Source organism: Hippoglossus hippoglossus, chromosome 13 (assembly GCF_009819705.1).
Source record: "Hippoglossus hippoglossus isolate fHipHip1 chromosome 13, fHipHip1.pri, whole genome shotgun sequence".
Taxonomy (NCBI): domain Eukaryota; kingdom Metazoa; phylum Chordata; class Actinopteri; order Pleuronectiformes; family Pleuronectidae; genus Hippoglossus; species Hippoglossus hippoglossus.
In genome coordinates this window covers 11,266,000-11,291,576 of record NC_047163.1, presented here as the reverse complement: position 1 = coordinate 11,291,576, position 25,577 = coordinate 11,266,000, and the positions used below count along the sequence as shown (strand labels likewise).

The window sequence follows — 25,577 nt, the reverse complement described above, 5'->3', positions numbered from 1 at the left end:
CATTTTTAATTGAATAGATCCATATTTCCTGCACGAACATGCAATTTGAATTGTAAATATTTATCTGTATTAACACTTAAGCTATCTATTGCCATGAATCATGTCTGTCAGTATTTTAACATGTAATATATTTTTTAATTAACAATCTCTTACTTCTCAAGGAACGATATTGGTTGACATCAATGGGGTTGTTCATTATTTCATAACACAAATATTTTGTTAATCAAAACAAACTGTTGAAAAACGCCCTCTCAATATCACGTTATGTTTTCTGTTTTTCATTTGGTTTTTTCCCTCTGTATCTCATTTCTCACATTTCTGAGGAAAATGTGATTTGCAACATGATGAACTCAAATTTGTCCAAATTGTTTCACAGAAGTAACATCTACACTCTCAAGAGTCTCAAATAAATGTCAGTTTTTCTTTTGATATTTTATTTTACATGAACAAAATGTGTACCATACTGTTTACAATAAAATGTATTTCTTTATTACAATGGATACAAATCTCAAAAATGTATGCGCCCGAAGAACAAAATGTGCAAGTGATAAGTATCTGATTTACGCCGGGTCACACGTGACTGAGCGTCGAAGACTATAAAGCGCAACACATCTGGAAAAACTGAAAACACCACGTCTGTTGTCACCGTTATCTCTACACTCAACTGAATAAACCAGCACAATCATGAGGATGCACAACATCACGGCACGGTGAAAAAGCATAAATACATACATTCATACATCTAAATGCAGACACGGCATTGGTCACGACAACAAAAGATTCATTTTCAGTGCATTTTGCAGCAGCAGTTTCTTTTTTCTTGAAAGCAAGTGGCTATTAAAAGAACATTCACAGACGATCATCACAGGTAGCTTAGAAATCAGTGAGGTGCAATCCAATGTTCATGCAATACAACTATATGATGAGCTGGACACAAACAGGAATCTAGTTTGAGACTTTTAAACCTGAATAACTCAACTCTCAGACATAGTTTGGAAAAGTCCTGAATTTAGGACTAAAGGACAGAGGTTATAATTTAGAAAGATACGGGCCCATCTTACACAGAGGCCCCTTATAATTAACTGCATGTATTCATATTGGTTTTTCATAGTGGCAGGCTGTGTTGCAGGTGGAACTGTGGGCAGTAGGAGGTCAATGCTGTCTGTCAGGGTACATTATGAGAGATCAAGATTATTTATTCTGTTTCAGCAAAAAACAACCAGCACCGTGTTTCAGAGGTGATTAGTGAAAGGACCATTTCCAAGATCACTTTCACAGGAACAATGTAAATGTAACACAGCTGGAACCCAGACTTGGTGAGATCAAGATCTGCGTTTTTTATAAAAAATACTTTTTACACACACAAGTGGAGTTTGGGATGGCAGTGTTGCTCCATCAGTTCAGCCCTTTGGGTCAAGACTGTTCGACGGCCACTGACATTCATGTTCCAGAGAAGACAATGCTTAGTACTGACTCTTGGTGACCTCCTGACTTTTCAATCTAATGCGTGAGGTTGATATTCTTGGTTTTGAGTGAAATGTTTTGACATCTAATGTGCAGAGATCTGGTACATTGATATGGTGATTTATATATTGTGCTAACCTCATAACGATTAATTGAGCACCATCATCAGTTTAAGTGGATTTACATGCATCCATTCCATTGATTCATGACGTACCTCCAGTGAGCAACATTCCCATCAGACTCCTCTATACTTTGTTTACTCCTAAACATTGTCAACATCGTACCTGTTAGATACATAGACTAAAAATGGACGACATCAAAGCTCCCTCAAAGTGAAGCCAAATCTGGATTGCCACCTGGTGGCTGGCTGTAATATAGATTTTTAAAAACTGCCTCTTCGATGTTAGCACACGGGACATAGACCAAACTAAAAAGTAAAAGTACAAAATTATCAAATACATTTTTCTCAAAGATGGTTGCTGTTATTTTAGGTTGTTTTCGTTTCGTTTGTTCAAGTGTTTAATTTTGCAGTTGGTTTGGTTTTAATTGGTTATTTGATGAAGTAAAAACGGGTGAAATAGCTGAGAGAGTAGCGGCGGTACCTCGCTACTCGACTCTGGATCCAAAATGTGCAAGATGGCATCGCTCATATCAAGGACAGTTTGGCTTCATTTCTGGATAAAAGAGGAAGTGGAGACGTGTCGTCCATCGTACAGTCTATGGCTCAACATCAGCATAACTTTAAAAGGACCTCTAGCATTGCTGCAGACTTTTAGCCCAGCTCAGACATACTAATGGATGCTAATGGCTGGATTTGTACCCCTTCTTGTTGTACACAAAAACATCAGTGGCTTTGCAAAATACTGACAGCTTTACTTTAATAAAATACGTGTCTCTCTTTTGGATGACACTCACATTATAACTCTGGTCGGCGAAAATGGAATAACATGTCGTGATGACTGGTACTGAAATAAGCTGCAGGTCATCTTCATGTCGAGTGTCGTTGGCTTCAAAGATGCTGTAGATGTGACGAGTCCATCATCCTGGAGTCACGTGGCTGTGTCCCAAAGAAAAGGCGGATTGATAGAGAAAAAAAGAAAACAGTATGCATGCATATTTTTTACCCATAGAGTTTTACCCGAGTACATATAGTCTGATTTTACAGTATATGATTCACAGGCATGATATGGTTTGACGTGTTCCATAGTGATAAGTTACAGTGCTACAGTTACAGTTTGTTTAATGGAACAACTGTTCGAGGAATATCTAAGACCTTGTGCAATATTTTCTCCAATGTTAGTTCATGTAGAAACTGTAACGGCCGTGAACGTCCTTGTGAAAATGTCATTTCCCAAATCGGCCCCGATGTATTTCGGATTTGAAATCCCCCCCCCCCCCCCCAGCCGAGGATTTCGGTCACAGAGGTAAACTGGAGTACGCGGACTGTAAGACTGTCAAATCTGGGGGGTTGTGCTGTATGTGATTGTCAAGGGGTAACGACAGAGCGCAGTGTGTTGTCTTCACGGCTCCTTTGCTGAAGCAGCAGCTCAGCAGTGAGGAAAGGTGGCGAAACACAGACTTGCGGCAGATGATGAAGACCCATGGATCCACGATGGGGTTGAGGGCATAGAAGCGGAAGGCCGTGAGGTTCTCCGTGTCGCCGGAAAATGGGTGAATGGCGTTGATGAAGCCTGCGATCTGAAGAAAGAGAAGGTCGAGATTAGTCTTTACAAACATAAACAGAAGAAAATACTAGGGAGTTGCGCCCAACGTTGTAATTTGTAAGCATGGAGCCTTCAATTTTCAACCCTGCTCACTTTTAATACTGTATTTCAGGTTTATTTTCTCACTTATTTTCTTTGCCAACTTTTTTTTTCAGTCCCCAGCCGCCCACTGCCAAATAAGAGGAGTGGAAGTGATGAAAATCAAGCTGCAGCTGGAGATTGACCCTTTAATTTGTCTCTTAAACTGCATACAGGTTGCTGTTTGAGTCTGTATTTTGGCTACTGGTTAATATTGTTCTTAAAATAAGCTTGGATAGAACATCCATCATAATCACACAAATAATGGATGCAGCAAAGCACAGAGCTCGTTTTAGTAAAGATGCGAATAGAACATTATCTCTCATCTGTATCAAGGAAACTACAAATGATGGTAATGCCGGTTAGTGCATTAACAATGCAGCAGATGGTATTTGTTTGGTTTTGTTATACAGTGCCATCACTGTCATTACAAATAGTCAATGTACAATACAACATGAAGAATTTTAGATACATATTTAACTTCACATTTTCATCACTGATATGTGTAGCATTTGGACTAAATAAGCAAATCGACGATATTTCTTTGGCCTCAAATAAATTGACTCAAAATACACATTGAGTCTGCAGGATTCAAAACAGGACAACACGATGGAGTTGTCAGCACCTTATTATCTTAAAACAAGACAAGAACACTTGACTGTTTGCCAAGTGTCAGTGTCATCTTGTAATAAGATTAACCAAATGTCAACACCCATCTCTATATATCAGTGACACACCTTTAGTTTCCAGATCAACAAAATGTCCAGAGTATAGAGATGCAGTCGACACCACCCGATAAAACCACAACCTCTTTTCTGTGTTGACCTTTAAGGTATGATAGACTGCAGACAGCGGCAGTTGGCTGCAAAATTCATCCTGGGCAGAGAAAGAAGCAGCAGCTGGCCCAGAAAGCATCGTTGTCGCCTCGCTCATCTTCTCTATCAACAATTCTCCATTTCCTTCATGAAATATCCAACAAACAGTGGCCTAATTAATGGCTCATGCTGATTGAGTGCTTTTGTGCATCGGTGTAAATGTTTCCCTGTTGCTAAGCCCAGGGATGAAAACTAATAGGCTGGAGAGATAGTGAGAGGGGGGCCAAGTCCAGAGCCAGGCCAAACCAGACTACAGGAGGTACCAGATGCAAGGCTATGTCCTCTCCATGCTTGTTAACCAGCTAAACTCATACAGATGTGGCCACTCAGATATCAATCGAACAACTCAGTCACGAGAAAGATGGAGAGTTGGATGGTGCTGACTGTATGAGAAGCCAAAACCCCAAAACCTAACAACAAATATCCTGTGACGCGTCCAAGATGTTGAGCTCATACTAATCTTCAAAACCTCGGAACAAGGTTGTCATGTAAGGCGTGGCAGAAACGGTTACAGTGCAAAGTGGAACAAAACAACAACGTTTTTAGGAAGTTCTCATGTTACTTGTGGTTGTGAAGTTTCTTGAATTGCACAATGGATGTTGCTGGAATCACTGTTGGATTTTCACCGACTTCACATAAGGTAATACTTAAAGAGTCAAGGTTAAAGCATTTGTGGATTACTATACTGCTCACACACACACACACACACACACACACACACACACACACAATATATATATTTACAGGTATCGGGGGCAGTGTTATTTCCCTTTTACAGGATGACATGCTTCCATTTTAAAAGACTTGATTGTGACAGCAATTGCAAAAATCGTTTCACAATTTGGCCTCAAGCGAACTCTTTCAAATTTCCCTCATATGACACTGTACTGGTCTGCATAATGTCTGGCATTACACTCAACCAACTAATGCTCAAGTTATTGCACCTTCTATTCATTAATCCAGAATTAAGCTTGTAGGCTTGGTTCCTGGAAACTAGATTAGAAACGTTGAACATTTTAGTTGGTAAAGATTACATCTGTTGTTCCGACTTTAGGTGGCATCCACGTGAACTAACTTGCCCATGTAAACACAAAGTCACTTTAACATCACTGGCTGTAACATAACTTTCAAAGATTACAGTTCTATACAGTTTCATACATGGGGAAAAACATCTTAGAGCTGTAGAGCTTGACTGATAATATTGGCCACCCAAATTTTTTTTAGAGTTTTTTTAGTAAAATATCAACCCAAACGTTACAAGTCTTTTTTTTTTTTCATATGTACGTAAATCAGCTGATATTTCGGACATTGTCTCTTGTTCAAATGTTATTCAGCCATGCATAAATCTTCACACTGGTATTTCTTGGTTAAGTTGGAGATTATCGAGCTGGTGCAACGTGCTACATGATATCAGAACAATGAAGAGGCAGTGGATCCAATAAATGTTTTAAAAGCTTTGAAAAACGACAGTTGATTCATTAATGACAAGAATCACAGTCAAAACACCTCTAGCTGTCCTCACGTATGATAAAAAAAACAGGCTCATGCTGACAAGTTGTTAAGTGAATCAATACCTAAGATAAACATGAAATTTAGGCCTTACTGGCATAAAACACACTGACAAACACAATATAACAAATGTCTCTGATGCTCAACAGGCAGTTATTTTACACTTTATTCATCATGCAGCTGCTCCGGAGACATTTCAAACAGAAGTGCATTCCCATACACTCTGTCATCATCCTCATCCCTGTTGTCTCACTCCACATTACCGCCCTCACTCCGGCTTCTGTTCCTGTATGCCACCCTGCCTCTTATGGTCCTCTCTTCCAGCCCTGCAGCACAGGGACACAAATCACCAGCTGTCCTCTCCAAGCACCGCGGGCCACAGAGCTAAAACTGATGAGATGTCAGACTCTGCTTAAACAGGAGCATGTTAATATATCATTCTGTGGGTAAAGAGCAGGCCAGAGGCAGTGTAGGCCGGGCAAGGATCGCAGGGATAAATTATTTATTATTTATTTATAAAAGCTTTGCAGGAATATAGTGTGGGCATGCTTTTGGAAATAAATGAAGCAAAAGCATGTGTGCCCACACATGCATTGTATGCTTCAGGTCTATATAATCAAACTGGGTGCTTCAACATCCTGCTGACTGAGAGTCTTCACGTACCTGGACCCATTGGCCCGGTGTAAACGCCTACTTCCTGGCAGTGACACAGCAGATGCTATTTGGGGGCTAATGAAAGCTGCGTCTTTCAGGAAGCAAACCATAATGGATGTCTATACGAGCTGTGCCCCATTATTTTCCATCTCGCGGTCCTGGAGGACTCTTCCCAACACTTTCTTCCTGATCCTGTTTCACTGAAGGATCATTACAGGGGGATGAGAGGAGCCAGTGCAGAGATGACTGGCCTTTCAGAGACGACTGGGGGGGGGGGGGGGGGGCATTTTCAGAAATATCCTTAATTGCTGGCTTTCCGACACCGAAAGGAGAAGATCGATAACAATCTCATGTGTGTTTGCTAAACCTGCAACAACTGATTCTTCTTACAAATTGGAGGCAGCGGAAATGAGCTGTAAACATTATATTAACATGAGTTGACTATAGCTGCTTGACTGCACATCCAACAGACGTGGATAATATCAGCTTTCCTCAAACTTGTGAGGACAAAGATATTGTAGCAGCTGATTCATAGCAGAAAAACCACATATATCGCAAAGTTAAAATAGAACCGCCTCCATAATCGAATCCACTGCAAAAGTTCATGGATTCCTTCTTGGCCCTTCCACCACGTTTCAAGAAAATCCTTTTATGTAGTTCTTGCGTAACTCTGCTCAAAACAGCAAAGACAGCATAACATCCTTGACGGAGGTAACAAAAGGCCACGAGGAAATACAATTTAAAGGCAGTTGGTGACTCTGTCTGGTCAGATGTTATATTGTTAATATAAAATATTGATTAAAGCAACTTTAAACTTGACAACTAGAATAGCACTTAGTAGAGGGCATACCTCTGCCATATTTCGCAATGTTAAAGAAAATGGAAAAAAATCCCTGATGTGGAGCCACAACAAAATTAAATGCATTCTTTCCTTACACTGCATCCTTCCATCAAGTTTCACGGTAATTTGTCCTGTAGTTTTTGCGCAATCCTGCAAACTAACAAGCGCATATAAACGAATACTGAGGTAATACATCAAATATCAATGTGAAAACAATGTGGTGAATTAAAGATGATTTTCAGGAACATACAGAAAGTTATCATCTCACTCGACACTTTGCTCCTCAATGAGCTCGCAGTAGGTGAGCGTTATACAAAATAGTGAGTCACTTGCAGATTTCTTTTTCTTGGATTTACCTTCTGGAAACAACATTAGCTGACACTAATCATGGCTGGAAACCGTCTCCTTCCAGAAAACTGAAGCATTCCTTTCAAATGAGAAGCAGTTTGACATGAACACTAGACCCGAGCAGCACAGATTACTGACGGTGTGAGGATCCAGCTCAAGTCTCTGCTCTGAGCCTAACGAGTTTTATCAGTAAGGCGATGCACATTAACAACATGTCGACGGATGGTGTTTCCCCTTATTCCTCTAAATACTCAACTTACTGTTTGTTCAATTTAACACCTCAGCAAACTGCTTCCACTGCAGCTCGGAACAATGTGTACAATCTATGGCTCCTGCTTCTTTAGTAACTCAGAGAGAGGATGTGGTTTCGAGATAGCTCAACAGAAAACAAAAAAAACAAAAAAAACATTACACATGAGACCTAGCTGCAGCTTTAGATTGTCTGTATGGGAACTGGGGGATGGGACAAATCTTTCTTCAGCTCAATAACTTCAAATCAGAAATCACATTGTTCAGTCCCCCCCAAACACAAACATCACCCTCACCAATATAAAGCACAGGTCACAAATGTTCCAGTCCCGTTTCCTTTAGTAAAGAACCAACTTAAAAATTGAAACTATACTCCTACACAGTCTGACCTGGAAATACGTATTCATGCATTCATACACTCAAGACTCATCTCTGACTCCCTTCCCTCATTTGCCTCCAGCAAGTTCACAACGCGGCAGCTCGGCTTTCTACTGGTTTTACTAGACGATGTCACATCACCCAATGGCTCCACTGGCGTCCTGATCAGTTTAGGATTGACTTTTTATTGATTGTTCTGTAATTGCTTTTAAGTGTTGACATAATTTTTTTTTTTTATTGTTCCTATTCTTTTTCTTTGTATTTACTGCTTTTACGTGATGCTGTTTTCTTCTTGCTTTTAATTCTTATTGCTTCTATTAGTGTAAATGCATTTTTGAGTACCCTTTGTCTGGTTTGTCAGTCAAAGCTCTTTGTAAACCCTGTTTTTAAAAGTGCTAAATAAACAAAGTTCTTTTTATATATGTCTTTGATTACGTCTTGCCTGTTGCTCCTGCTGGACACTTTGATTGGGAGCTGTCCAATAAGTGCAATATACGTGATTTGTAGTCACAGCTTTCATTTCTCACAATCGACTGCAGGTTGAATTTTCTTCAATATAAACCCCCTCCTCATTTTGTCAGGCCCTGAATCAAATAAACATGTGTATCCCCGGGCTGTAACCACACTGACCTCTGCCAAAGATTTACTTCCCGACCTACCTGACAATATGTGGGTGGTGAGTTCCGCAATACACCTACAGATTCCAAGTTTCCACACTGAAGGGGGTATTTCCCTGCTATACAATATGCAGTTATGAGGTTAGTGAAGGGTTCGTTTATGCAGATTAGTAGAAGGTACAGAGAGGAAGTATTGGTGGGCGTGCTGTGTAGGTGAGAGTATTATCTTGCATCTGGTGCAACATTTTGATCTTCGTTTTGTAGAGAACACATCTCAAGGTTTCTGACCATCAGCACAAAGCTTCCAATTTAGGATGCGACACAGACAGACAGACGTAAATGTTAAAGTATTCTGTCTCAGGAGAAAGGAAAACACTGAATGATAATGAGCAGCGTGAGGCAGTGAAGTCAGACTGTGTTAGTCCGCAGACAAGTTCCATTAGGGGAATTACTTTGCGTGCTCCATTAGCGAGTCTCCACTTTGACAAGTGGGTCAGGCTGTGGTGAGTTACCTTCTGCAATTATCAGACCTTTTATCAGCTTTTTCCACAGTGGACTTCAACGGTTGTCACTCAGACACTCAACCAGTCAACAATGTGGAAAGTAAAGTGACAATAAGATAACGAAAACACACACACGCTGCTTTCAGAGAGGGGTTTGGGTTAAGTCCGGACATCCTGAAAGTATCCAGACAGCCTACAGTTTATGTGAGAGTTAAAAAATCAGTTGCTCAGGACATTCTCTGGAGTTGTTTCCTAAGGGAACCTCAAGTAAAATTTCCAGAAAATGTTGGAGTGATCTCATGTGAGAATACAGCAGGAAAATGCCTGGAGAATTACAGCAAGCGAGTGGGTGTGTTGATGACATTTCTAGCACAAGACGTGTTGAGTGGAAGAAAACAAAACTCTCAGGATGAAAAAGATGAGTCATACAGCATCTTCTCCTGCATGCTGTACCTAGACGCCCCCCCCCTCGCTTGAATGTGCCCAACATTTTCCTGTTGTTGTGATCACATCTGACCCGGACAGGACAATGACCTCCAGACTCCGGAAATTATTTTCGTCCCGACATTTTCTGGAGTTCATGTCCGAAAACGGCTACAGACACAAAAGGTGTGAACATCCTCATTAGGACTTTGCATTGACTTCCATCCATTATGCTGTCCACAACCCTAACCCGAAACCTAACCCTGACCAAAACCTTAACCATGACCAATTCAAGTCCAACCCTAACCTTAATCCAACCACTATTCACATCTAACCACTAACATTAACCAGGACCCCAGAAATTATGTTTTGCCTCATTACGGCATATCAGAATTTGGTCCCCATGAGGTATTCTGGTCCTGACAAGGGAAGTGTCTATGTACACACACACACTTGTTTGTACTTTGATCTTAGTGAGGACACTCATTGGCATAATACATTCAATAGCTCCTTACCCTAACCTTAACCATCCAAACTGAATTCCTAACCCAAACCTAAACCTAATTATAACCCCAACTCTAAAACCAAGTCTTAACCCTCAAACAGCCCATTGAAAAATTGAAGACCGGTCAAAATGTCCTCACTTTACAAAAATGTCCTGATTCTATAGGTCCTCATAAAGATATAAGTATAGGAACACACACACACACACACAAACAGACACACACACAAAACTGCTGACAAACGAAAAAACATTCAAACAAGAAACAGCAAAGAGGAAGTGGAAGCAACTGAAAAACACGCTTTTAAACACAGTCATGACAGAGGGAAGCGAAACAAGTGCAGAGAAAACACAGTAAACGACAGAAGATGAAGAAAAAATGAATATGAAATATATAAAATAACAATGGAAATGAACAGAATCATAAGACAAAATCAGGCTGAGTTAAAAACAAGATTAAAAAGGTGGTTATTGAAATTAGATGTGTGTCAATGCATTATACGTATAGTTTGACAGTGGTATTAACCTCAGAGCTGTTGCAACACACACACTCAACATGTTCCTCTTTGACAGAGATAAACATGGTTTAGTATCAGATGCTGCTGCTGGTGAACTAAATAATTCCCAGCCGTCTGCACACAACATAATCTCAAATAGCGATAATTCAGCTACAACTGAGCATTCTGAATTGCAGCTTTTATTTCCTTTGGCAATAAGCAGCATCCACTTCTGTTGCTTTTTAAACCTGGGTCCTATTTTTGTAGGTTTATCCATCATTCCAATCTGCTTTGGCAACAACTTAATCACCCAGTTGTGGGGATGTGATAACATTGTCAGCAGGAAAAACAATACAAGGGGTCAGATAACCAGATTCATAAATTCCTATATAATCTCTATATTTCTCTGAACCTAAATTTAAACTCACCAGAATACCAACACTGTACCTTTAATGCCCATTCAAGTTGTTTACTGCATAGAAAAATGCAGGGGTGGCTCCAGGGACAGGGCAGGGGGGGGGCACTGGGCCCAGCTGCAATCTGATTGGCCCCTAAAACACCCCTGTCATGTCAGTTGTCTAAAAAAAACTTCACAATATGAACACTAAATATGACAATTTTCTAAGCTTTTTTTTAAACTACACAATGTGCTTAAACAAGGAACACTTTTCCCTATATTTAATGATGTGTGGCTCTGCTCAGAGCTATAGAGCGAACAGTCAACAAGGAATGACTTAAATGTGCAGGAATTGTGCAGAGATGTTGGACGTATAATCTGTGTAAATTGGGGCCCCTTTACGGTCCCTGATTTAAAAAAATCCAAGATCTGCCACAGAGAAAACAGAAGAAAAAAAAGCGCAGCTCTGGAAATAATTTGTATATCAAATGTGGCGGAACTGGTGATTAAGCAAGGATACAAGAGCAAGCATATCCAAACTTTAATAATGCTGGAAAGCAGCATACGAGAAATGTCCGCACATCAGCTGATGCTAACACAAACTTTTTATTTTACCTCCCAGAAAGGATAAAGTTTGGTCTGAGGAAGGACCTGTTTGGGAAATGTTTCCTACCTGAGAGGTAAAAGTTTGCAGGAGTATCGACTGGTGTGTTCGACCATATTAGACCTGTGCGAAATTCTGAATCCTTGACTCTTTTCATGGACCTGATTTCTCAACGATAAACTGTTGTTATAGATAAAAATGACCCAAATTAGTTATTTTCCTATAATACTTAACACTAATCCTAGCCCTATAACCCTAACCCATTTGCCTATATAACCCTGTATTTTCAAATGCCAAAGCTTGGAGGTGTTCTTTAGGAACTTAAAGCTAAAATCTGCAGTTTTATGAGTGAAAACACACGGCCATTTCATCAAGTAGTAAAGTTAGACGTTAAGGCTGACAATTTGACTGTGGTTCTGCTCTTTACCGCTGTTGCCAGGAATGCCCTATGTTTACAACTGCTCCAATAAAGTCTGCTTAAATTACACCTGAAGAAATTACAAGGTGCTTGTCACCTCAGGCTACGTCAGAGTGTAATTTCATCACTTTAGCAAATGATAAACAGATTACATTTACTTCTCACTGGCATACAAGGCATCGATGTGCAGACAATGTGGATTTAAGCTTTTATATCATAATGACTTCATTCAGCTTTGGAATTTTTATGTCTGAACATAAATCATCTTTGGCCCTGACTACTTAGCAGGTCAACTACAGCCGTTTGCCAGCACTTAAAACATAAGCTTTTTAATGCCTGAGTTTTAACTGGTATTGGATATACATTTTTTTAAATATTATCTTTATATATTATATCTTAGTTCCCATGTTCTTTATAAAGCACTTAGTGACCATGTTCATATAGAAATAAAGGTTTATTCATTTATTATTACTGATAAAACCACATTGAAAAGGATTGAATGAAGTACCTGTGGTAGGTCGGTTTGCTGTAGTGTAAATGTCCTGTTTCTATTTAGATTAGATGGAGGATTGAGATAATATTATTTGACATTTAAGCGAAGCTGAGACAACACATACTGGAGCAGGATATAACAATCAGCGTTGCATTAAACACAGAAATGAATCACGAGTCCAGACAAGCACTGCCCGCCTACAGTTTTAGGACTTTCCCAGAATGACTGTGACATCATCAACACAGCAGGCAGTTGGCACATTGTTTTTTTCCCGCTTAATGTACAAAACAAAGCATTATATACGACTGACACTTTGAATAGACTAAATCCTTAGGAATCTGTGAATCTCAGCTTTCTAAAAAAGTTTATAATTTTAGTTTTTAGTGTGTTTTATTTCTTTATCCTACCCAACATTTAGCCCGTCAGAAATAACATCACAAGATATGCCTATGTTATAAAAATGAATTCTGATATTATACATACTGCTGTATACCTTTAATATAAGTAGAGTATGTGTACAATTTAAAATAAACATTAAAAAAAAGTAAAGACATTCTACACGTTTATTCTGATGGAAGTTTCATAAACAGGGCAACTTAAAGGAGCAGTTCGATGTTTTCATTTTCTCCCCCCCCCCCCCATAACCAATTCAACATATCTAAAAAAATGTAAGACAAAGATTTTTTTGTGCATCATTAAACAAAGCAAATCATTATCACGATGCAAAACCAAAAGATCTGTGTTTGCTCCACATGTGGCAGCACGACAATGTGACTGATGTTATATTTAGAACAATGCGGGAGTCTCTGGGAGCAGATTAGAGGAGTGCACTTATTCCCATCACATATTTTCAGGCTCTGTGCACCAGTAAACACAAGCAAGGGTTCACTGGATCCCAAGCGTCCTACACCACAGAATCTTCTCTCGCTGCCTGGTTGCAATTATTTTGTTGAATTTCGTTTAGTCCCTGTTGTCTGCGAACTCGAGTTGAGCTGCTCTCTGAATGCACAAGTTGTCTCATTCACAGCAGGAACAAAAAACATGTTGGAAACAAAACCAAGACCATTTAATGACGCCCCTTTCCCAAGAACGAAAGACAGAGAGGAAATAATTAAACCCAAAAGCTGAATGTTTTCTGATGTTTTTAAAACACACGAGATCAATCAGTGATTCCTGATTGAAATGGAAAGTTTGGTGATTCAGGCAGTGCTGTCACATGTAATCAGCTGGAACAGTTTTTGACAAATTTGTTTTCTACGCTTGATAGAACAGTGAACACCCAACCAGGCCCAGGCACGGCACAACTGGCACTCGCATTATGTTTTTCAGGCAAATACTATGATTCATAACATTTCTGATTCCAGCTGCAGTCGACTTCACTGAAAACCCCGAAAACATGCACACTTCCTCTCCCCTGGGATTCTGTTCCACCGTGAAAGATTTAATTTTGTGTATGGAATCATGTGGGCGGATTATTATTCCACTGTTGTTTTCTTCCCGTGATGAACCAAAACACACATTCAGCATATGTTGATTCACATAGGGTTCGGCTTCTTGGTGGCTCTGAGAGTTTTGTCATTCTTTTATTGAAGCTGGTTATCAGCCGTTTTCCTCTCTCACAGGTCCCTCAGCACAACAACAAACCAGAACCACATTCTGCTTCACTCAGGGTTTGTTTGAAGTGAGGGTGTTGTATTTCGTCCCTGCCAACTTTTATTAGGTCATAAATCTTCCGAGACTGGTGGCGAAGTGGAGAATAAAACAAGAATCCTATTGCTATATCTATATTTTCCCAGAAGATGCACTTATCAATCTAACACCTGGGGACCTGTTGTCTACTCAGCCAATTGACAAGATTGCTTTTGTTGTCGGTGTCTTAAATTTAACCTTAGACCTCAACAGATTTCTTATCAAACTCTTTCTATCCTCACTTTTAACCAACGGTGAATGTCACTGGTTAAAATGACAAACATAATGACAAACATAACCAGTAGCAGATTAAATCCTCTGTCTTTATCTCTTTATTGCAGTGATGGCTTTTTGTCATTCATACGTTCATGAATCTAACTCTCACAGGGAATCCACCGATACCTTTTTGCAATTTCACCATTAAACATTCATAGAGAGTGAACTGTTTTGTAAAACTGGAAACATGCAGAAGCAACGAATTACAGCTAAACTAAACTATGAAGCATCCATAAAGGAACATATTAGAAATCCAGTACCATATGAGAAGAGTTTCTGCAACAAGCAAAAAAAGTAACTTTTAATGTGTACTTTCTTTTAGCTTTTCTTTTACTTTGAGTTGTATGTTTTACTTTTTTTTTTTTTGTGACTTAAAAATGTTGAAGATTATAAATAATAACTGGTTTTGACAAACAGATTTGATATTGTTTTGAATTTAAATGTAAAAATGTAATGTTAGCATCAATAATAAAGCCGGTGTCAGTGGCCCTAGCAGGACCTGTTGTTTTTTGAACCTGTCATAAAAATCCATCTTAAATACCATGGTAACAAACAAACATAAATATATCAGTTTACATATCATGTGACTTTGCGAGGGGTCCCAACCCTTAGGTTGAGAAACTCTACACTTGGGTGTGGAGCTCATATCACGCACTGGTTTGTGAACAATAAAAGGTGTGGATGTATCTGAAAACAACTGGCAAAAAACCAAGAAAATAAATCTGGACTGGCTCAGGAAAAGGAAAAGGCAGCGGTATGCAGTCATGGCACAAACACTTGATGATGCTAAGGGACAAAACTGAAGTCATGTCCCTAACGTCTGCTGGTGGCTGCTATCACCTGCTAACATCTACTGGTAGTCGGTAACTTAAATTGTGCAGAAGACCTTCAAACGTACAAGGGACATTCACCCTCTTGTCCTATATTCTGAAATGATGTACATACAGTAAAAAAAAACTGCATTAGGAAGATTTGCTGAAATTTGAAATGTCTTGGCAAACAAATAATTCAACCAACCTCTCAGGTAAATACCATTAGCAAGACGCAGCATTGGAAATATAAGTTTAGCATGGCCTTAAATATGTATTAATTACTGATAAAATAAATAAATGAAATGCAGAACAGTGCGAAACACACAGAAATACAAGGAGGAAAGGGGAGGAGACAGCAGATGATATGAAAGACCAGCTAATGGTTTTAATGGTGTATCCATCATCCACACTGTTTCTCCTTTGAGGGTCGAGGGGGGGGGGGGGGGGGGGGGGGGGGGGGGGGGGGGGGGGGGGGGGGGGGGGGGGGGGGGGGGGGGGGGGGGGGGGGGGGGGGGGGGGGGGGGGGGGGGGGGGGGGGGGGCTGGAGCCAATCCCCGCCGACATTAGGCGAGAGGCAGATTGCAGGGTGCCAGCAGATCACCGGTCCAACGTACAGAGACAAAACACATTCACACCAAGTCGATTTAGAGTCTCTAATTAACCTGGAACGGGAAGGATGGGACGTGAGCCAAGAAAGAACAATTAGTGTGGATATGGACAAAGGTGGCTGCAGAATGATTTTTTGGAGTATTTTCCAAAACCTTCATTTCAATATTGAAAATAATCATCACAGCCCCCCAGTGATACTTCAGTGGATCAGGCGCTCTTATTATTACATTAAAAAGAACTCCAGAAAACAAAAGTGACATCATTGTTCATATTGATTGTTCAAAAAATCATCCTAAAAAGCCTTTTAAAAAGTCTGTGTCAATCATATAATTTAGAAAGTGAACTTAAAATAGAAGCATTTGAAAGAAGGCTGCCTCTCTACATTAACTCCTACTGCATCACAGCTGCTGACAGCCAAGCCGGGGTTCACTTTCATCACAAGTTAATGAACGTGAGTGTGGAGGCAGATATCGATCGGAGAGGACACATGGCTCTGGGCTAATGATTCCTCATCTCCTGGAAGAAAGAATTGGACCAAAACTAATACCATTTGCCAAGATCAATAAGATTTTATTATTTCACCCATGACACTGATCTGTTAGACGTGGGCTGTGAGATAGATCCTACAGGGAATAGTGGGACGGTCGGCTGCCATAGTAACTTTCATTATCTCCTGCTCTGACGTCACATGGATGTTTGTCAGGAACTAAAACCTTTGAGGACATCGGCAAAAACTGACACGATGCTGTGTTCGGCTTCACGTGTCAACAATAAAAAAAAAATCACACACACACACCTTAGACATTTCAGTGTTAATTCACCATAACTGTGTCCTAACTAGACAAATAGTTGGGTTTTTTTCCGTTTGTATTTCAATAATAATCCAGGGTTTTCAAAATCTAAGACTGAGACTTCCCTCAGACAAAGAAAAGAAAAGTCATTGGTTTACGTAATATGACTGGAAAACTTGTATTTTCTATCGTACATCAACCTAAACCTGCTTTAAATTGTGAAGCTGACTTCTGAAATCTGTCAAGTGAATGTTTCCTGTTGCAAAATTCACATCTGTTGGCCACACCGCTGGGCTTCAGTTCAAAAATGTGATTGCACATCAAAGAAATACTTGGGGCTATTTCAGAGCGGTAACAGGCAGTTCTAAGTTAATCAGACAACATGCAATACTTCCAATGCTGACTATCTAAAATTTTTCATAACCACAATGGACCCATCATGAGAACTTTCAAGAAATGTTACACTAAAACCAATATATATACCAGTATCTATTTTATCAATATCTGCACAATTAAGTGCCTGGCATTTTTAAGGGTTGACTAGATTGTAATGTTTTCAATCTGGAGAGCGAGGGAAAATATGTGGTAAGCTGACTTCCAGGGAAAGGACATTCAAGGGACAAAGATTAAGACACACAAAGACACAAACAGGATGTGGCTGACTGTGGTTCAGGGTTTGTATTGATTTCAAATTCACAATTATTGTGAAATAAGTTTACAGTAAAGCTGTGACGTGGTATGGCCACTCAAGGTTTAACAAAACATCTGACAACAAGACGATGTGGGAGGAGGAGAGTTTTAAACCCTAGAGATTGATTTTTTAAAGCAGAGGAAATCAATATTTTTACATTAACAATAGATGGCTTCAGCCCAAAAGGAACATTTAAGTATCTAAAACTCAACACTCAGCTTTACCCTTGTTTTACTCTCATAGCCTTGTTTTCAGTAGGAAAAGATCTGAAAACCGTCTGTGGCTGAATCGCCCACGAAACCAAATGTCAGACAGGTGAGCGGAGAAACAAATCAGTGAACGTCATGGAGCATTAGCCGCTAAGGAGCCGGATTTTTCCATCAGAAGTTGGTGGAGATCAAAAACAGAGAAAAAATATTTCACTAGAAAGAAACACAGCTTCAAACGAATGTTGCTCCACGCCAGATGGAGGTTTGAAAACTCCCTTTGGAGGACCTGCCGGAAAAGACCGGTGTGCTTAGAAACAAGATGGTGATCATAGTGAAGCATTAGCGGCCAGATATCACCATCAGGAGTTGGAAGAGACCAATAACACAGATAATAGGATATTTCCTTTAAATTCATCCTGGGGCCAGAAAAACTACTTAAAACAAACATTGATGTTGCTCCACATCAGATGGATACATACAAAAGGAAATGCTTGCTAACAAGTTTGATGATATGTTAGTATTTACAGTTTGGTTTTGCTGCCCACAAATAGCCATAACAATCCATTGATCCACATCTACGTCAAACTCTCCTCTGATGGTGTTAAAATGAGTTTCACATGAGCCAGCTGACGATGGAGTCTGATCTGTTTGAGCCGCAGGAATCATGCTAACTCATTTTTCTGGGTCATTGACTTTTCACTTGTATAACTAAAAACACATCACGGGGCAATGACCTCCGGTGTTGCACATCTGTCTTTACTCACTTTTCACCATTCTGTGCCTCAGTGATTAAAAATCTGCAGCTGCTGCTCATCCATTATTATGATGCACACACACACACACACACACACACACACACACACACACACACACACACACACACACACACACACACACACACACACACACACACACACACACACACACACACACACACACACACACACACACACACACACACACACACACACAGTGACACAAATAAAATGCCAAATATCTGCACCTCATTACTTTGAGTATCTTCTGTCATTTCCTGCCCACTTTCTCTTTGAACCGAGTCAGATGTGCAAAAGTACAACAAACCCGGGATGGAAAAAGCAGGATATTAAAGGGCAGGATTAACAAGCCTGCAGCTTTGTGACTCCTGTAATAAGAGTAATTGTGTGCATGTACACAAATGTGTGTTGTGTATATGTTGGAAGCAGGATTAAGTGTCCATCCATCGAAGACAGGGAATCCCTCATTGTTCGGCCCACAAAGCCGGCTGCTGATTGCAGAGCATCATCTTTCATGATAGTAACCGGGGCGAAGCTGACAATGACATCTATCTCCCAGCAGCACCTGGGGCACGAATACAGTTCCGAAGACAAAGCTGCCACTTATCTTGCCTCTGTCACACGATGTGGATCTTCACATCTGTAACTGTACCACTCCCATGACGTGAGAGTGCAGTCACACGATGTGGATCTTCACATCTGTAACTGTACCACTCCCATGACGTGAGGGTGCATCTGACGCTTCTCATGCAAAGGTCTGGACATGCACGGCTGTCAGACAGGATCCAACCATCATTTCCATATTTCATTGCACAGGCACACTCGTCTGACAGGGATTACGTAGATTACAGCACAGAGTTATCTTGCCAACATCTGGATTTGGGGAATTCACCCTTTTGGTTCACACTGATTTGAATCTGGATCCAGTTGAATTTGGGAAGTGTGAATGAAAAAACTATTATTCTGTTATTCTGCTTATTAGTGTTTAAGCCTGTGCTTTGACGGGGGATTTAAAAAGCTCCGGGCTGTTCTGGCACTATTCTCATTTTGCTGTATTTGAATGCTTAAGGTTAAAGTCCTGCAGGGAAATAAAGCGTCTCATTTGTTTTAATAATTTAGTTGTTTAAAGGCAGGAGCTCATGTAGGATTTGTCCTCCTATTAGCTGCTTCCTTCAGACATGAACAGGTGAAAAATCGATGTCTTTATCTTAGAAACAGATACACCAGCTCTTACACCATGTGTTTTTGTTTCTGTGTGGTTTCCTCATTCCCAGTCTGTCAGACAGCCTGGATTGAAGAGATGCTGCACTGACTTCTCTGATGCGTGATGCCCCCTCCCTGTAAATGTGTCACAGATACTTGCTCTTTCTTGTTGTCCAGATTGCTCATGCAGTTACTGGAAGTACTGTGATATTTCCACTTCTCTTCGTCCAAATCACAGTCAGTTTTTTTTGCTTTGCATATTGATTTTAATTTGGTCACTGCAGTGGAAAGAAATCATGACAGAGAGAATGACGATGTCCAGACTTGATGTCAAAGACATTCATGCAGCTCTCCATTTCACTACCATCTTGTGCACGCAACGATGTCCACAGATTCTCACATGCACCCTGGTAACACGATACAAGGTCATCCCAAAAGTTTCAGGTCATCCCAAGGCAAAAAAGAAGAAGAGCTTGCAAGCAAATGGAGACGTTCCAATACCTTTTGTCCCTTCCTGATACCGATACCTGCACCGATCCCATACCAGTGCCTTTGAAAAATAACAACTTTTATGATGTGTCACTTCTTCTTCGCCACTCTAAAAACAGTACTTGTTTTGGAGCGGGGAAGAAGAAGTGATTTCAGGACAAAGAATATTGCAGTTTTATTTGGGTGAAACTATTATACTTTTAAGACGTGGTATTGGTTTGCATACTCGTGTCCCAGCATGTTGGGCAGTAGAGGAGGCATTTCTGATTCCTGTATCTCAACATCTCTGCAAGCAAACATGGACGTGAACAACAAAGGTTGCTCATATTTTTAATGAGGAAGAAAATACAAAGTCCATCAGGCTACAGGGAGAAATGTTGAGAGATGTTTTGATGTTTTGGTGGGAAACACTAAATATAGACAACACCTAAATAAATTCACTTGGATGCCATCATTTTCTTTCATCCAATTCCAAATCCCTGACCGTTCATCTAACCCTGTGTACTTGAATTTGTCTTGGGTACATTGTATCTGAACACAAAGTGTAAATCTCATTGCAGCTACAACTCTGTGTCATACTTTCAATGATGCAGTATAATTTGGTTTATTGATCTCTGTTGTTCTGCTGTCATGTAACCTCACAGAGAAGAGTCACTATTAGACTGCTGACCAAGCCTCAAGCCGTGGTAGTTATTCTAATAGAAAACGTTAATTATCAAGTTAAAGGATCAGTGCTGCTGCAGATTAAAGTCCCTATACCGTCACTTAAAATCAAATCTGCCGTGGATTTATTGAGATCTTCCACTAACACCTTTTTTCTCCTGATCTACAAATATAAATAAATACAATAATGGAGACTTTTATCACTAAAACCGCTCACAATTGTGTGAATAACTAATGATGATTACAGCACTTTATTGATCCAGACAACGCCAAAGCTCCAGGCAGCGTCTGTGGTTCTCATTGGAACACAGAAGGGATATTGGTGATCGTCACAAACAAGCTATTAGTCCATTATTGTCTCCCACAGGACAACAGATTTGACCATTTATAAACTGAGCACGACAAGACAAAGAGAACAGAATAAAGGTCTAATGGAGGAGGCCTGATTTCTCTGTTGCTGGGGAAACCTCCTGGGACCTGTGACATACTGACCCTACAAACTCACATGAGAATGTGAGCAACACATATATAGCAAGTCTAATGATCATCAGCTTTGATCCTAACCGAACTATTAAATATAGATTTTTCATGTTAAGACAGAGTCGGGGTGACGTCTTGAAATTGCTTTTGAGCCAACAGTCCAAAAGAACCCAAAGATAATAAGCAGCAGAATAGTTGCTGACTATATTTTAGTCGACTTCAGCTCGGTTTAGACAACAGGAGTTTTGGGCTGTTTTAACCCAGAGAATCCGAGGATCAATCCGGTCTGGAACCTTGGTCGCTCCCGATGTTCGTCCCAGATTTTCTGGTAGCGTGAGGGATTACAGAGCTATTCGTACACCAGCAGATCTGCCCACAGAATCCCCTGGGCTGCCTCGATAGATATCCCACATGCTTGATATCTGTAAAATTCAAAACTGGGATGATTATGTCAGTGCTTTACGAATGAAAGCACGACAGCGAGACCGGAGCAGCTGAGGGTGCTCCCAAGCAACGGTGAATATTCTGAGGCTAACGTGAGCTAGCGTGCTACTGTTGACAGATATTATAAAATCTCACCTGAAGGATATAGATAGCCCGTATTGACCATGTCTCTCCGACCATTTTCTCATCGAGACTCGTTTAACCTTCAGCTTTTGTGTATTAACAATCGCCATTTTTATACATCTGCTCCGACAGGAGGTCACATGAGCGACGTGAGGCGGTGGGTCGCTGCCTCTGGAGCAATAATCTTAATAATATCTTGTAGTGTTTGATGCTCCATTGTTTTCTCATCTTGCATTGTGGACGTGTTTAAGATCATAGAGAAGAATATCTTCTCCTTATGTCCATGATACAACCTGATCTGAGCCCGGCTTTACTGTTTCAGCTTTACCTGTGTTGTTCCTGATTAATATTATGTATGTCAATTTTATTGTAAAGTCTGTGGCATACCCTAACCTAACGTAGCTCCGCCTCAAATTGATTACACTGCACGAGGAGGCTTTAACCTCCAACCTTCAGCTGGACGGGTGTATATGTTTAATAAGCAGTAAGTGTATATTCCATAAGGCACTAAGTAATCAATAGTTCGTCCTAGAACCAACCGAGTACGACCTCAAACAATCAAACCACCATTCTTTCCCAGAACAGCTCCACTGATATCATTCATCACACCAACTTCTACTGCCTAATGGCTCCTTATCTGTCTCAGCGGTCAACTGTTTTTGCACAGTTTTGTGCAGTAGGTGTAAATCAATGGGAGGTGACAGACGATATATCATCTGAGGCCAAGGCTGTGGTGTGACAGCCTGGGAAGCAGGTGTGATTCAGGTAACAATCAACCGGACAAACATTCACAGCCAATGGATTTGTCTGAAATATGACATCCGCCCTACTCCCTACTCACACACCACCTTGGGGGGAAAAAAAAAAACTACACCGAATCTTTAAACACTTTTGTGACTGCACCGCCACGACACCATTCGCACACTAAAGAAACCTCCTCCTGCTGCTCATCTGTTTTCACCAAAAACCCACTTAGCAAATATCTGATCTTTCAACTTGAACACAAACTGATGAACACTATTTCTGCCTGTGAGGCGAAGTACACAGAGAGCAATGAATGTTTTCTGATTCTATCATTTCCTTTATCTTCTCTGCCAAACTTACAGTAAAAAGGGAGGGCACAGCCACCAGCGTGCAGTCCCGGCTGATAAGGGCAAAACGCCTTCTTCAGCGCTCGAGAGCATCGATCTCTGAGGTAGATTCAGTTACATGAAAAGTGCTTTGAGTAAACTAACCGGAAACACAGGCAGGAGCGTTGGCATTATGACTGTATCAACGCAATATGTGCTTTACGTTTTTTCCCAATGTAAAACACAGAATCTGCCTTTTGTTCCCCAGCGACATCTGTTGAGCTTCAGGGAAATTAAGAGCGATGTTAATCATGAGGCCACATCTGTCTGGAACCATGTGAGGCCTGCAGACATGCGCTCACACACACACACACCCATCGTCTACAGTGCTCTCGCTTACAACCACAAGCATGTACATGCACATGAGCAAACAACCGTGCACAGACAAACACACCCACACACACACACATATACTGAGATGATTCATGAATCATTAACTACGCAATACCAGGGCCTTGAATTATTCAAAATGATCAGATCAGGCTTGTAACTCTAGATTATTTGGTAGAGATAATTAAATGATGAATATTGATGAATTTGAGTTGTAAACGGGATTAAATCAATTTGCAGGGCAAAGGTTCATCTTATTTTCTGAGGCTAAGGGGAAGTTCCAAAACGAAAACTTGCCAAGTCATTGTTATTTACAAATAATGTGACCACGGAGGTAACTGTGGTGAACTGTGGTGAACTGCAGTGCTCTGACGCTTAGACCCAGGCTATGAAGTTGGGGTTTTAGTTTCCTGAAGTATTACTCAGAGTGTTGACAGGCCTCTATCGTCATCATGTATATCCCCCAGCCTGTTCTGAGCCACAACTCGGGGCACATACCATCGCCATGCACCGTCGATTACTCAAACCTTCAGGCCAAGTGTTAGCACAGCTCATCCAGATGCAGGCAATGAGTAGACGTTTTACTGTTTCCCGTACCGATCCTCAGAACACTGCAGCTCCTGACATGAATATATATCAGAGCTGTCATGCCTTTATAATATGAGTCACACTTATCACATCCACATGGTTCTTATTTCCATAAACCTGACTTTCCTCTGGACCTCTGGCTGACGTTTAAGGGCACAGATGTGACGCAGTTTAACCGTGGACCCTTGTTGGAGCAGCTCATGCCCTCCGGGAGAGGCAGGGCTGGACCAGTCCTCCAGGGTTGTCAGGTTTGGTACACTCCCCTCAAACAGGGACAGATATGGAGCTACATATACACAAGTCCAACACACACACACACACTTGCAGCGACAGCATGCTTTGTATGGCAAAGGCTGCACTTTCAGACACACCTTTTATTAGTGAAGCTGACGCTACTCTTAGGTTGACTCCAACATGGCACAAAGACACACATACCACAGCAACAAAAACATTAACGGTCAATAAGACCGCTGAGTTTTCTATGTACATAATAATTACTGAATAAGGGGAATGAATTACTGTATGTAATGGTTATTTCTTCTCTATTGGCAGAAGTTCCAGTTGGATTCTTCTGGCAGCTTTGATGACGTCTTCAGTGTTGACTTTGTCCCCAAATTCAATCTCTCTGTGCTCCAGAGTAATTCCCTGCTGTCCTGTTCCGATGACGAAGACCCCACCGAGGACAAAGCCCTCTCCCAACATGTTTCCCATGAAGCCCCTTCTGAAGGCCCTCAGGCCGTTCGCCCACATGCTCAGGAGATCAGGAGAGTCTCTAATGGCAAATAAACCAAGGACATGCAGGAAACTCTGCCCTATACTAACAGAAAACTTCCCTGCACCAGACTTCCCTCTACAGTCCTTTTCTTTCTGTTTTCACGTTCAGCACACATTTGTTTTAACTTCTTTGAAATACACTGAGAAAGTCTGGTTCATGATTCAATAACTCAAATGACACATTAGGGTGTCAACTCTGATTCATTGGAAAAAGCTGGAAAATGAACCAAAAACACGAAGTGACAGAGTGTGACACACTGAGGGAAAGTCAAATGTGAACTTACAGTGAGCGGAAGCGAGCAGACCACAAAGATGACAGTGATGAGCGCCAGCAGCACCAGATGGTCCATTTCCTCCTCGCCCTGTCCGAACCAGGCCAGGCTCAGCCTCTTCCTCCTCCCCGTCGACCCGAGTGAGCCGCGCCGCATCCTGTGGCTCCGGTGCATCTGGCACAGGCTGACGATCACCGAACCGTTGCACACAAACACTGCAAAGATCAGCAGCGCCATGAGGGAAGAGTAGGACAGAGAGAAGGCCAGCAACAAGTTGGCCTGCTCGTCCCCTGTGGCGTCCATGTCGATGAAGCACCACGTCCCAGGACAATACTGTCTGAATTTGCCGTAGCCGGTGTACGGCAGGAGGCAGAAGGCCAACGAGAAGAGGTAAATAAAGACAAGAGTGAATTTTGCAAAGCTGGGGCGAATGTGCACAGAGTAGAAGTAAGGGTGGCTGATGGCCAGGCAGCGCTCCACGGCCATGGCACACAGAACGAGCGTGGGCGCCAGGCCGTAGAAACTCATGGCAAAGCCAAAGATGTTGCACAGGCTTTGGCCCCCCAGATTGATCAGCGTCATGTTGCGGGCATAGCAGATGAACACAGGCGGGCTGAGGAGGCAGGTACCCAGCAGGTCGGTGAGAACCAGGCC

At 41.2% G+C, this 25,577-nt stretch overlaps 1 protein-coding gene across 1 annotated transcript in view; it reads right to left on the bottom strand.

The window, feature by feature from the left end:
* Positions 1 to 2,272: 2,272 nt before the first annotated feature.
* The window catches only part of ptgir (prostaglandin I2 receptor), a 23,722-nt gene continuing 417 nt past the window's right edge, over positions 2,273 to 25,577 (bottom strand). Inside the window, exons 1-2 of the mRNA XM_034604911.1 lie at positions 24,936 to 25,577; positions 2,273 to 3,162 (exon numbers count right to left, since the gene is read on the bottom strand). The exon at positions 24,936 to 25,577 is cut by the window's right edge and continues 417 nt beyond it. Of these exons, the coding sequence (XP_034460802.1) occupies positions 2,881 to 3,162; positions 24,936 to 25,577 (924 nt within the window). The 3' untranslated portion in view covers positions 2,273 to 2,880. The remainder of the gene's footprint in view (positions 3,163 to 24,935) is intronic.